Source organism: Melozone crissalis, unplaced genomic scaffold (genome assembly GCF_028551555.1).
Source record: "Melozone crissalis strain CALT ecotype California unplaced genomic scaffold, PUWL_Pcris_2 ptg000004l_1, whole genome shotgun sequence".
NCBI lineage: Eukaryota > Metazoa > Chordata > Aves > Passeriformes > Passerellidae > Melozone > Melozone crissalis.
Genome location: NW_026535782.1, coordinates 14413263 through 14428661, shown reverse-complemented (window position 1 = coordinate 14428661; position 15399 = coordinate 14413263). Strand labels below are relative to the sequence as shown.

Below are 15399 nucleotides of genomic sequence, written 5' to 3'. Positions count from 1 at the left end.
GAAAGGCTATGGTTTCTTTCAAAGCGTGGAGAAGCCTAATGTAAAATTTTTAAAAACAGGTACAGCACTTTATTTATTTATTTATTTATTTATGTGTCTGTAACTATGTCATTGATGTTTAATGGTTTTGGGCTTCCCTCATAAAGAGCCTGAGAAAAACAAAGATTAGCAAGTGTGTGGCACAAGAAGATTGGTACTTCAGGTGATACATATTGTATAAAAGTCAGTGCATTGCATAAAAGTGTATATATAGTATAAAAGTGTACAGGTGAGGCTTTGGAGTGCCAAGGTGAAAGGAAAAAATCTGTACAATTTGCCAAATAATTTTCAATTAACTTCAATTAATTGTTTCTGAATTTCTAATTTCAAGAGATATTTTCTTTCATACCTAGAGGCGTAAAAGTATTAAACGGAATATTTGTGCTATCTAGCTTTGGGTATTTAACACAGAAGGGAAAGTGTTTTTTAGGGTGTTTTGCATTTGATGCTGTGAGATTGTCCTTGCACAGAGAAGTTGTTGAAGGACCTTCAGAGCACTCGGAGCCCCCAGCCTAAGCAACCTCTCCTGTTGATGGGAGGGGTCAGCAGATGATCTGAGCATTGTGGGCTCCCCCCAGCCCACCCTGACTGACTGTGGCACGAATATCCATTCCACCAGTGCACTGCCTGCTCTCTTCTTTAACAATTCCAAAAGACCTTCTATTTACTGAGCATTTAAAGCTTTTAAACAAAAACCACCGGAAGTCTTGGAAATCAGTGGAATTTTTTTTACTTCAGTTATGGACACAGTTTTTAAAAAAAGCAGTCTTAATAATTTGCTAGAAATTTTCAAGCCCCTTATCGGCAAGGAGCTTCTCTTTGAACTACCTTCATGCAACTTTGTTATCATCCCACCAGTCTGTCTTTCCAGATGGAAAATTATGTTCATCATAAGAGTACTACCAGCTCAATGCCCCTGCCCATAACTGTGTTTGATATTGTTGGTGAAACCCCAAAATGCACCACAATCAATCTTTGGGTATGTATGTCAGGTAAGACAAAGCAGTGCACAGCTCTATTTCACAGTCCAGATATGCACAATCCCTCATATTTCTATGCAGCCAGTTTTACTCAGCTGCAAATACTATTTCAGCTGTACTTTGTATGATGACTTTAAAATATTGGGATATAAGAACTCAAAACTCCCTCCCTGTACGACTGGAGAAGATACACCATATCATCATGAAATTAGGGAAAAAAAGAACTACCTTCCATGTAGCCCTCAGCTATACCTAGAAAAAGAAATATATCACTAAACAAAGCCATATGAGAGAAATGTAAAACCAGTTTTACAAAATTAGTTTTCATAGCAATATCTTCATTAATAAATTGAACAATTCTGTTTTGAAACATACAATTTTTGCAGAGGACTGCAAAATTACATTTCTCTAAATACACAAACTGTTTTTGAATTTAACAAAATTAAACTTTTCTGCATCATTTAGTTATACCCCTTTTACAGAAAATACAACTTCATCATATTCCAAACCAGAAAGCTAAACTGCTAATAAATAGGTACATTATAATTAAGTATTACTGTAAATACATGGACTAAACTACACCAAAATTAATTTTAATATTTAAAAATGTTCTGGTATGTCGGTACTGTTCAAATCAAGAAAAATATTAACAACAGACACAACACACGACATCTGTAATACATGCAGACATGCACACAAATTGTAATCACCTGGGTCCTTTTCCGTTGTTGCTGAATAAAAAAAATAGGGAAAGAAAAACATCATTACAGAAATAAAACTCATATAATTAGAGAAGAATAAATACCACATAAGGAGTTAATAGCTTCTTAACATGTTGAGTACATCACACAAGTGATGGGATTTTTCATGTGAGGGAGAAATGGTGCATATTTCTGAGTAATATATTTACGTTTACTAGCCCTATATGGTCTTTATTTCAAGTTCAGGCACTGAGCTTGCATCCATACTGTGCATGGGAATTCAGAAACATATATGAGAATATTATTTGTACTAGAACCTTCTTTTTATCTCTACGTTTTAGGTATTTGCTATTGGTCTATAGCTTATATTATCTTGTAATATTTACCTTTTGACCAACTAATATGATGTTGTTCAGTAAAGAAATTATCAAAGGACAAAAATCTCCAAAAGATGTGCCAGCCACATTTGAGGACATCAGTAATATTATAAAGATAAGGATTCTATGCTTCCTGTATGCAGTTTGAGGAGTAAGCATTTAATGCAAACACTAACATAAATTACTTTCAAGAGAAGAATGTAACTTCAGTGCACAGATACAACAATGCTCCTATAAACCTAAAGGAGCAGAATGAAACCCATTGCTGAAAAATATTACATTTATATTGGTACAAAAGTAGGATGTTTGTAATGACCAGAGTATGAAAAAACATCAATACAGGTCTCATTGCCATTGAAATCCAGTGCATTGAATTTTCTGATGTTACGATGCTGGAGTCCTTCACTTTCAACAGTACTTTATTCTCACAAAGGTACTTCACCTATTTCTCTTTATATATGCAATGATGTGCTGTGCTTTGGGTTTACAACTTTATGAGTGTAAAACTACTTAAATAAATCTAGTTGCGTTCCAACCAAAAGGCAATAAATCCAAAAAAGAAAATTGCAAGTCAAAATATGGGAGTCAGTTTCATGTTCTGTTCCAGGTTACTCGGTGTTAAAAGTGTGAATATCTTAAAGTGCAAACTTTGCTACTTCAGGGGAGGTCCCACAATTCTCTAAGATACAGTAAAAAATCTTGGGAAAAGATTTATTTACATCATGACAAAAACCTTTCCAATCCATTTTATTGTCAGGTATCTTTTACAAGCTTTTTTTCAAATTATAAAAAACATTTCTATTTTTATACTCATTGTTTCAACAGGTTTGATACACGACTTAAATACTGAACATTAACATTTCCCTTTATGAACACAGAAATATAAAAAAACTGAGGAAAACATTCTTTTTTCCCCTTTCATTTTCCAGAACAGATTTAATATTCATCCTTTTTCTCTTTAACACAACATGATATCATAATTAATTATGATAAACTGGTTACTAGGATGGTTTCATGTTGTTACTTCCATGATATAATACTGGTTGCTATAGCGATGAGATGGATCTTTTGTTAATCACTTGTGAGATCGGTTAACTCATGTTTTTCAGAAAATTTGAGCAGAGATAAAAATGAGAAAAAAGTTGGCTTTATAATATTGCTAAATATTTGAGGCTTCTTCAATTTGCTCCTAAGCTAGCTCTGTTTCTTCTGGTGTATTGCTAGAAATACATGCTATTAAAAAAAATTAATATGCATAAAATTTGTACTTTTTAAAAAACAGAGTTAATCCTACAATATTTTCCTGAGAATAATTCTAGCTCCAAAAATCCAGTGCATACAGCTTTCTGTTCTTGAATACATTTGGACAGGAGTATCTCTAGCTTTTTGTACTCTGTGGAGCATAAAAGTCTGCCTTGACAAGGCATTTGACTATCATGACTTCCTTTTTGTTCTACATAAGGTTTACAAATAGTAAAATGACATTATGCATCCTGGCCATTTTTAAAGCAGAATTTCAGTTAATTTCATGATATACTTTATAGAACATACCAAACTTTCAGGAAAACTCCTGATTACCTTCAAACTTAGTACTTTGTTCCCTTAATTCATTAAATCAGGATATAATTAGGGTTTTAATGATCAGAGTGTTATTATACATTTGATCACACAGTAGCAAAAAAAAAATAGCATTTATCTATTTGTCTGCCTTCTAAATACTTCAGAAAAGAATCTATACACAATTTTCAAATTTCAAGGCAGCAACACTGCTGTTAAGGAAAGAATTTCCTGTCAGCAGTTTAATCAGTAGAAATAGCTAGAGAAATAAAAAATAACCCATAAACAACCTCTTAAATTTATGAAGAACTCAAAAGTAAGAACAAAGGGCAACTTAAATTAGGAAGTCCTAGTCTTTTATTCAAACAGGGTCCCAGGAGGCATATTAAAGCAATGAATAGGAAAAAGCTCCACAGTTCACCAGCTGAGATTTTAATGAGACATTTCCCCTTGCTGTGGAAGGGGTTTGTTCTGGAAAGGGAAAAGGCTGCTCACTGAATATGCAGTTAATGGGCATTGTTGGCTTTTACAGCCACCTCGGCAGTTGATTGCTGTACTAACCTTCTATTTTGGCATATTCTGTAAGTCGCGTGTAATTGATCAAGGCAGCCTTCTCCAGACATTTTCTAACCACTTTCTTCACCTCTTCTGCTGGTATAGGAGTGGCAATATCTTTCATTAAAACCTGTGTCAGAGACAATTATACCACTTCATTACAATTACCCAAACTCCCACAGGAAAAGGATAAAAGTATACTAAAGTTACTACAGATCTGATAATGATTAAAGGCAGAAGTAAAAAAGGAACTATTTCAGCTTGGTGGACCTTCATCTTTGAAGGTTTCTGTTTAGCCCTGATTTGACTGCCTGTACAGTATTTATCCCTCCTGTTTGCCATCTTGCAGCATGCCAATCAGTCTTTGGGTGATACTGAAAGCAGTAGAACAAGAGCATTCTGTGGATGGGCTGGATCACAGTTACCACAAAGATGTGGTTATGGAAATTGGCTTGGTTCTCAGCTTCCACCATTGCAGTACCATGGACTCTTCAACAGGGTAAGGTTATTCAATTTCAACACGTCCTTGCTGTGAAAAAAATGTCATCTATATAGTGGGAAAGGAAAACATTGAACTTCCAGCAGAATATTTTATTATGGACAAGTAGAAGAACAGTCCATATAAATGTTTTCAAAACATGTGAGTTGCTACCTCACCTATTGCAAGTGAGGTGAACCAAGAATCCATACCTCTTTATATGAATGCAGCATAATATATTCTGGATTACTATGTTAAAAAAAATGTTGATAATTCACTTGCATTTAAAATTTAATTCTGCACTCCATCAACTTTCAACAGGTAAGTGTAAACAAAACTCAACATGGTTTTATCACATTTTCATGTAAATAATAAAATTTTTGATAACTCACAACCTTAAAAAAAATGCTTCTCAAGTGGATCTCTAGAGAAGATACATCCTTATATATCTAAAAGTTACTGCTAAAAGAAGAGAGTGAGAGATGCAGCCTAGGGAAGGACATGGTAGAAAAGAAACAGGTTCAGCAACAGAGATGCTATTATGAAGACATTGCTGCAAATCAGGCTTCCAGAATAGCTGTACACAAATATGACTCCTCTATCTGTGTTTACTTGATTTTTCAATTAATAACTTCTGAGTTATCAACAAGTGAATTTACAGTATTCAAAACCTTTTATTCTTGGTCTGATTTTTTTCCAAATTTTTCAAAGACAAGTAAAATAAGATGGTTTTAACCTATTGTGCATTCACAAATGTAGGAAAGCACATTTATTCCCAGTCAAAACTGACAGTGGTGCTGCTTGGGCACCAGTTAGAGCACCATTATAATTTGCAACAGCAGGAAAGGGGAGAAGAAATTGATGTTTCAAAAAGCACAAAGGAACCTACACAGCACTGCAATCACTGAGACGCTAAGTGAAATTAAACATATATACTTAGACTCCCTATCAGTTTTCAGAACACAGCAGAGGTTTTCTAAGAGAGAATCTGCATCCATGAATTGTTCTGCACTGCAGAATAACTAATATTTGCTAGGATCAAACCTAACAAATTTTGGCAAAGCAACACAGCCTGGGACCTAAGCTTTTTTCAAATTTATAACTTCATCAGACTCCTGCTGATACAATTCCTTTGGAATCTCTGCTGGAATTTAAAGTCCTTTTTCCACAGAGATAACTGAGGTGCTTTTATCATTATGAGATATTCTCCTTTCCAGTCAATACAAGAGGATTTTCTGGGCAGGAGTTGACATTTATGGCTGCCTATGTCAGATTTGCTATATAGCTTTTGCTTCTTAAATTGACTCAGATGATGCATTTATTGAATATTATTTATAGAGAAGGATTTTAATATTACATATGAGTATAGGCAATATCAGCAGCAAAGAAGGCATAAACAGCAGGAAGTGATGGGCTGTAGAGTAGACTTATACGACTTTAGGGTTAATGCTGGGTAAGTGTTAAATAAAAAAAGGTCCTAATAAAAAAGGACCAGAGCCACTGACTACAATTCAGTGGCTTGTTGTGAAAGTCCAGTAAATAACTCCTGCAGAAAACAGCTGTTTGCCTCTGTGGAAGACAATGAGAGAAAAACCAAACCAACCATCATTCCAGTAAGCAGTTATAACCAGCAGTAAAATTATGAGTTTGCTTTTCAGCAACCTGAATGCAAAAGAAAAATGCAGGCTCAGCAGAACTTTTGCTCTCAAACTTACCCTTTCAAGTAATGAAAGTGTGGCTTTTAAAGCTCCTTCAGGACGTCCAAAAGGGAAACAGTATCTTAAAAAGTAAAAAAAAAAAAAACAACAAAAAAAGAACAAAAAGGAGAAAGAAAAAATAAGGGGAACATAAAATTATCAGAATTATAAAAGCTGCTTTATGGATTTACTTTAAGATGTATCTACATACAACTTGTATTATGTTAGCAGAAGACTCTCATACCTGAAGTACTAATAAAAGCAGAAAGCCTCTTCAGTAGTCTACCATGGAGTACATACACATAACAGCAGTATCAGCTCACCAACACTTCATTTTAGGCCTAAGTGCAGAAAAAACCCTAAAAGGCAGAAAGCATCGCTTCCAAATTATCAGCTATGAAGGATATTTAAAGGTCTTTGATGAGTTTAATTGTCATCTTCCTGGAAAGAGGCACTATTTCTCATGTAGCCATGACTGCTACTGGACCTGTGAAGCAACATTCTGTATATAGTATTTTATTTTAAAATTAGATTAAGACAAGGATAAAATGTCAACTATTTTAATTTCTAGAGATATTAATGTTGTCAGATAATCTGCGTTTTTTCTATTATATTTAAAATACCTTGGAAAAGCGAAAAGCACTTATCATAAATTTTATCAGCTACAACTTAAACCATACCCACTCCTAAAATCATGTAAATTAAAAAGTGATTGCATTCATAGCTTTATTTTTTTATTTTTGTCTGCTGAATGATGCAATATAGCAAGTCAATGAGAATACAATTCTCAGGCAACTGTAACCTCTCTTAATCCTGTCTATAAAATCTCACTGGGATATCCCCAATTGGAAAAAGGATTTTTGCTTTGCTGAGATTAATTTTTTTCTTATTATTACTCACCGAGAACAGTAGCCTCCTATTCTAATGTTTTCCACTAGTGAAATCTTTTCTAATGATAAAAGGATTCAGACCAGTGAATTTTATATCTACATTTTGGTCAGCCAAAATAAAGCCCTATAAATGAGGTCAAAACAGGATTTCCTGCAGTGAGAATTCCAGTATTTACTTTTATCTCTGTAAGGACTCCAGAGATAAAATTCACACAGCCAGGCAAGAGGTTAAAGTCCAAGACTTTCATGATAGCTTTCTCAGAAATATTGTCTCTTGCACATTTGGTGCCTGAGAGGCTGGCAGAGACCAGAAGTCTCAGTGGGCAGAGAAGGTGACAGAGAGGAAAGGTGTAAGTGCCTTAAGAACTACTTTAGACGACAGCCACTAGCACAGGATGGGCTGACTGCATGTTAATCCAAATGGAACCAGGCTGATGGCAGTGAAAACGAAAATTAAAAAGGCCATGGGGGGATATTAAAACTGGGAGGTGCAGGTCAGTTGGCAGGCAAGGGAGAGCATCTTTTCCAGATGGGTGTGACCCAGTCACCTAAATAGACACAGCAAATGTTCAGAGCTGCTCTGAAAAGGCAGGAAGAGACATGCACTCTTCAATTAAACTGCCCATGACAGCTGACCAGGGCACACAACAATAAGCAATGAAGAGAGGGCAAAGCTTAGAATAAGTATCAACATATTCCAGAGGGAAAAAAAAATGCTGATGATCCTTGAAAGTGTACCACTCATCTGCTAGTTATAATGATCAGTGAGATTACAAAATGTTAAGTGAGATTAGAGGAGCTGCAAATTCAAAATTTCAGCTCTAGACATATACACTTGACTGATCTTATTAGGATAAGGTATAATGACAATATTTTGGGACACAGGTTTGAATTGCTTTCTTGAACAGCTAATTTAGCCACAAAAAAAAATCTTATTCTGGATTCAGTCTCAAATGTGAAGAGAACATAGTTTGAGAGGTGAAGAACAGAAGAGGTGCTCTGTAGTAATAATCACAAAACAATACAATTTAATAATGTAGCAAAAGAGAACAGGCCAGAAAATTCAGTACATGTACAATTAGTACATGTATCTACAATTTCAAGAATGGGATCTATGAAAAAAATGAAGAAATTGAAAAACAAAAGCAAAAGATGCAATCAAAAAAAGCAAGAAACCTACAAGCAGCCTGAGGTAAAATTCAAAAAAGTAGGAGCCAAATGCATGCCACAATTAAGAACCCAAAGTAGTAACAAACAATCTGACACCCTCTCTGTGATTCCATGAGGAAGATAAAGGGGTTACCATAGAGAATAATAAAATAAAATAATAAAACTTATCTGAAATGGAGGGCATGAAAGTCTCTGAAACATTCTAGGAAATGTAACAAACAAAGCGCATGGGTGCCCAAATTGACAGCAGAAAGGACAGCAGAAGCAAGAAACCAGCCTGGGAGAAGGTGGGATGCTCTGATGACAAGGAATACAGGGCATTCAAGGACAGTAAGGCCAAAGAGAGAAATTCAGTGTATACTCTGCATAAATCCTCACTGCTTAATGTATTTTTCCAAATATTCTGCATTTCACAGTTATCCTAACAATTTTGAAGGATTGAAATATGGAGTTGTTTTAATACCACATTTTCCTAAGAAACCAATCTGACAGCCAAGGTTATTCTTTGTTAATTGATAGAGGGGACCCTTATACATGTCTTGAGTCAAGGTTTTATTTAAAATATTACTACCAGTGCTTTGTCAGGATGTCCTATATTGTGACTTTATATGCTTTATAAATTCAGATTTGAAGGCACTATAATTTTTCTTTCAGTATTATGCCACTATCCTCATTTAAATCCAGACATTTCACCTATTATTTTATTTTATTTCCAATATTTGTTCACAGTAAGAAATAGTAATTACTCCTCACCTGGCAGAGCACAGTTTGTCTGTATTGATCAAATAGGATTTTAAGGCAAACCTTAGAGTCTTCTGAAGGATGAAGTCATTCATATTTGAATGACACATTTAACTGCTCTCAAGGAGGAATTTCTAATGCTGTTCAAATTTGCTCAAAATCCACCAAGACTGAGGCAGAAAGGTTCTATGGTCCCTGTTGCAGCCCAAGCTCATCAATGTAACTCTAATGTGTAGGGCAGCAGACATGATGAGGATGTTTATTTGTTCCAACTCAAAAGATAATTTAGACTTTACTATACATTTTCTAATTAGTCTCATGCATGTGAAGGCCTGAAGGTAGGGAGCACTCTGTATAATTTCTCCTGCAAGAGCTCTTTGCTCCCTTGGAAGGGAGGAAAGAGAAAAGGAAAGACTTGTTTTTCCCTGAAAGGAATACTCTCCAAGGAGAGCTCTAGCTCTTTTTAGTTTAATATGCATATGAAGTCCCAAGTGAAGGCTGCTATGTCCTCTATGCTCAAAAAAATCCCCAATGACCGACGATGACACTGAATATCAGATATTTACCTCATCAGACCAGAGAGGCATTCAAGAAACTCACAGTCAACCCTGCCAAACAAAAGTTCTGATTCACAAAGAACTATTTAAACTGTGGAACTGGTTCTTATGATGTGATACAGAGACAAAAAAAAATCTATACATACAGTCTAAAAGAATCAGATTGAAGAATAGTGGCAGATAGGTTGGCTTAGTGTGACAAAGTAACAGGTTTGATGGTCTATCTGCAATTTTTATACTAAGTTTCATAAACCATCAATTGCTGCAAAACAGCAGGAAATCCCATGTTTCCTCTGTTTCTCATACTCCTTCTCTAAACATCTTCTGCTAGTACTGACAGTCCTTAATATGACAAACTGCTCATACAGCATGATGAACCTTAACTTAAGAAAGACAAGTATATCATGAAACTAAGAAAATTACATTAGACATCAAGAAAAGTTTTAGCTGCCATCTATTAAAGATGTTCTCTACTCCTATGATTTTCTTGATCCACAGTAATTCAGAAATAGTTATGGCACAGTCACTTTCATTCAGACAATTTTCTTGGTTAGAGTTACACAAAGCTTGAACTTTGAAAAAATCCACAAAATCAAGGCCTGTATTACTGCATAATCTTTTCTATCACATCTATAAACTCACATTTTACACAAATTTCAAGTACAACCACTTGTGTAAATAAATCATTCCATATTTAAGCTATTCCTTTGTAAGCAGACCATTTTATTTTCACTCCACTCGTTCAAGACCAAAATTAAACACCATGAGAAAACTCTTCCAGAAAAAATGTAGTATTCATTGAATAAATTATACACTCACCTGAAATGGCTTATTTGGTTTTCCAAAAGGGAGGAAAGTCTCTCCTTAATTTCCTCAAACCTCTCTTTCTCTTCCACAGATACCGTTCCAATTCCATCTGGCCTGTAATATGAAATGTTTAATAACCATTGATATCCCTTCATGCTGATTTGTCTTTGGACAATGATCTTTAATTCTAAAGTTTTCATTTAATGTGAGTGTTAACTCCCCTTTCCTCTTCCTCATTGTCTCCAAGGATAAACAGTTACTTGTGAATATAGCTAAAGAACTGGCTAGACAAAAATTTCTCTTTTGAGTTGAACTTTTGAATTCAAGTCCTAAGTTTTTAAGTTTCTACATCATCTCAATATGAACACAAGTTTGCATGTAGTTCTCCCAAATCCTTTCAAAACACAATATCTTTTCTCAAAAAAATTAGTACCATTGTTAGAGTAGAGAGGTCTACTGAAAACTTGTAAAATTTCATCTCCTTGAATCTTCTGTTTATTTTCCTAGAGGCACAATAAAGCTAAAAGTGATTTTAAAGTAAAGGTGGGAGGGAAACTGGAGTGAGAAAAGCCACAGCAGGCAGCACCTAGGAATCCTGCATAGTGAGGATAGAGCTTGATTCCCCATCCTATGTTGACAAATAGCATCATGTAATCAAGACTTCCATATAAATGCAGTATTAAAGATGCAATGAAAAAGTCTTTAAAAACCAAAAGCTTTGGCATTTTTAAGCATCAAATTTGAGTCGCAATAATTAAAAATAAGCTTATATTTAGTATGTTAAACATACACTTAGTCTAAAGTCTTAGCCTAAAGGTGTTACTAATGTATTTATATTAAAATTATGACAAAAGTAAAAAAAAAAATTAAATATACAGCTTCCAAATATTATTTATGCCATGCAGTCACAACTTCCCCACATACAGCATACATTAAAAAGAAGTATCTGAAATGTTCCTATTACTTTCCTAACTTCTTGCTCCAAGGTAACAAATAAGCTACTGCTTCTTGCCTGAGTTTGTGAACCTGACACTATGTGTGGCTCTGCCCTGGATCTTCTCCAGAGCCTCCAAAACTATCTCAGTGTTTCTAGAACTGAGAAAATTGTAGTAAAATGACATAAAGAAAGACAACATTCTTTTTTGGAACATTCTGAATGTTCCAAGAATCATTCTAGGATTCTATGAGCATCTTTTTCCAAAATTGGTACTTTGACTTTCTGCACTATACTTAAACCTAGAAGGGATAAGTTGCTACCTGGTCATGACTTGAACAATTCTCTCACCGTTTAAATCACTTCTATTTGTGACCTGTCAAGTCAAGGTGGAAAGAATGCCTGATTTCCTTAAATTATTGTGAAGACAACAATAAAAAATCAGATGTGGTGGGGATGGGAGTAGTGAGGCACATCAACGCACCGTTGTATAAATTTGATGTGAAAGAGCAAAAAACTTATCTTCTCTCTTTTGATGGATGCCAGGATACTTTACCTCAGCCTTCTGACAAACAGAATGAGTTCAAATTTAAGTAAATTGCACTGTCTGATTTCATTGTCAGGAGAGATTGTGCTCTGGACTGATAAAGTAAATAGTTCTGTCATATTAAGCCTCACTGAGGCATGTCATATATGTGTCAGGAAAGACCTAGGGGTGCAGATAACAGTAAGTGAAAAAGGTGAGCCAGTAGGATGTCATATCTGTCATCCTGCACTAAGGCTGGGATCACTATGTACCAGGGACCTGTCACTTCACTGAGTTTGTTGTCATTAGGAACCTTGTAGACAACAACTAAAATTTTCAGAACTGCTAAATATATGTTTGCATAGAAGCAGATGTCCCAGAAAGAGCAGTACAAAAAAAGGTTTTGGAAAATGACCACCTATAGCACTGAAAAATTAATCTCTTGAAAACATGCTTCTAGAAAATAGCACAAAGTCTAAACCACAAGTTTGTCTCTTCTTCTTGCAAACTTCATTGCAACAACAATATAAAAATGCATTTTTGCAACAGAGTCCTAAGACATATCATGCTGGTGATAATTTTTCTACTTCAGGGAATATATACTACTCCTACTTATTAGAAAAGAATCAATGGGAAAAAAGAAACTGTTTCTGAGATGAGCTGAAATATTAAAAATAAATAAATATTTCAGTATTTCCAGTCATTTAATCTTATGGATATTTTTTCTTTATTTACTTTGAAGACTGCATAAAATAAATAGCATCTGATTACTTTTACTTAAGCAAGGAAAATCAGACTCATACAGTCATTTAGTTTTCAAAGGTTTAGGCCATCCGTAAACTATGCCAGAACTATTTTGCAATTAAAAGCAACAACAAATGTATCTTTCCTGCTGTCTCAAATGTAATGGACTTGATTTTTTTCAATTCAAAACTAGTACTAAGCTTTGATATTGCAGCCTGGGAACTCTCTTACAAGAACTCAGCCAGAAAAGTGACAGACTGTCTTGGGAAGAGTTTTCATTTTAACATCATCTTCTCAAGAAGGTAATGGAGACTGAATTTTCCTTTCCTCCAAACTCTTTTTCCTCCTTATTGTTCACAACGTTTTTTAGAATTAGAGAACTAGGTGAAAGAGTTAGCATTCAAAACCTGAGTAGCCTTCTCTCTCTCACTTATATTAGTTTACCATTTTTTGAGGACTCTGTCAATTGGATTTGGATTGGCTTGTCTCACCTGCCTAGATCACAGTCTAACTGGCACAGATATAATGTTGTCTTTGGTCACAAGTGAAATTGTTTAATTCACTCAGACTTAAACATCAGAAGAGATTTGAAATAAATATCTCATGAAGTAGAGCTAGTAAATTCAAGTGGAAACTAGCTGTTCAACCATGAACCACTTAAATAATGAACCAAAAGCAATGGTTGATCAGAATTTCAAAACTTACTTTTTTACTGCAAAAATCTTGCAAGATTGTTGTCCTTACAGCAGTTACTCTAGAGAATCTGACTGGTTAGGCAGTGGATTTTGGTTTTCCTGTTGCAATGATCTGGTTTTCCTCACATTATATAATCCTTTAAGGCTTGGAGCATCATCTAGAATTATTTTGATCTCTAGAGGTCTTAAAACCTGCAATAATTTGCAGAGGTCACTTGATGAATTGTAGGATTAAATTACTGTGAAGACCTACAACAGGTAAGATAAAACTGTATTCTTGTTCCAACAGGAATTAGATAAGGACACTGGGTTGGCTGTGGATTGTTCCCAGCCCTCAACTTTGGAAACAGCTTCTCCTAGTGGCCTCTCAGAGAGAGAATTGTTACCTTAAGCAAGGCTGCCTTGGAAATACTAACTGAACATGCCTTTCTTGCACTGGAACATCATTGATACTGGTGAATTTTTGCATCTTTACATGTTTTAAAAATTATAAAAGTATTTTCAACATGTTTTCTTCATTAAAAAGACAGACTATCACTTTGGTGTGTCATGAAAAAAAAAAGGAGTATGAGGAGAGTAATGTACAGATTGATATTCTAACATACACACAAGTATGAACAGTAAGGCTGACCAAAAAGAATTTGCCATCTTGCTAGATCAAGATGGAAAATCATTATGGAAAAAAAAAACAAAACCAAAAAAACCTACTTCAGTTAAGGTCTTTAAGACATAGAAAAAACAAAACCAAACTTAAAGGCATCTTTCTTCTAGAAACAAATTGTTCTAGAAGACTTCCATGCTTTCTGAAAGCACTTGTTTTTATATCCAGCAGGATGTACAATCAAATGAAAGAACAGTGACAAATTTCAAATTAGCAAGATAAACTGCTTGTCTGACTGCTTGTTTCTTAGAAAACCAAAGATTAAATTTTTTAGAATTTGATGTAGAATTTTTATTACCTGTTTATGGGACTTTATATTCAAGAACTTAAATACAAAAATTTTCCTTTAAAATGTAACTGTATTAAGGCTTTTGTAGAGTCCATGGTTTATGTTACAGAAATTTAAGAATGATGATTTCCACTATCAGCTCATAAGAGCACAGAGCAGATGTCTTTTTATCACAGAAAATGAAGACAGTGCATTACTGCATGGCATTCAAACACAGCTTTAACCAGCAGACACTTGAAGACTGAGCATTTTCTTGTTTATATTAACTATTCTTCGAATATTTCTGACACAAAACTGGCACAATACAGTCTTCTGCTGTATGCAGTTCCCAGGCTGCTCTGACATCTGCTTACAGGTCATGCCCTTTTTTCACAACGGAACGAAAAAGATCAATTCTGAAGGTCACTAAAACAGATTAAGATCATACATTGGGTTGATTTTAATAATCTTTTATGCAGTTATATTTGCTACTGAAAAGCAAAGCATGTATTAATATAATGTCATTTATATAGGGTTTATATAGGATTATGTAAAGGCAGGAATTAGTTGAAATAATAACAAAATATTGTATAATGTTTAGGGATGGTAAGCCTGCCTCTGTGTTTCATATACCTTGGACATGATCAGCTTCCAAAAAAAGAAGGATGAACTAGAAGATGCAAGGTGCTTGACACAGGGCCTAGTACAAAACTTCTATTCTCAACAGTGCCCACAAGCCTCAGAAAAAAGGGAAGATTATATTCACTTGGAAGAAGAGAGACAGCTTTTTATTGAGAGAATATTGCTTCTCCTTTAGCAGCACAGACTCACATAGCGTATCAATCCTAAAAGGTCATTTTCTCATTCCATTGTTCTGGGCAAATAGTGACTGATACCAAATCACTTCTGAACAAAACCATGGGTTTAAGGATGAGAAATCCACTCTCACCATTTTCATTATACATGATTGATAGAAAAATTAGACAAACTGCAAAAACAATAGACTCTTGTTACACCTCTAG

At 34.8% G+C, this 15399-nt stretch overlaps 1 protein-coding gene across 1 annotated transcript in view; it reads right to left on the bottom strand.

Annotated features, from left to right (window-relative positions):
- CADPS2 (calcium dependent secretion activator 2) overlaps positions 1 to 15399 on the bottom strand; it is a 284927-nt gene that overhangs the window by 68657 nt on the left and 200871 nt on the right. The window contains exons 14-17 of the mRNA XM_054272587.1: positions 10562 to 10663; positions 6403 to 6466; positions 4216 to 4339; positions 1730 to 1750 (exon numbers count right to left, since the gene is read on the bottom strand). Of these exons, the coding sequence (XP_054128562.1) occupies positions 1730 to 1750; positions 4216 to 4339; positions 6403 to 6466; positions 10562 to 10663 (311 nt within the window). The remainder of the gene's footprint in view (positions 1 to 1729; positions 1751 to 4215; positions 4340 to 6402; positions 6467 to 10561; positions 10664 to 15399) is intronic.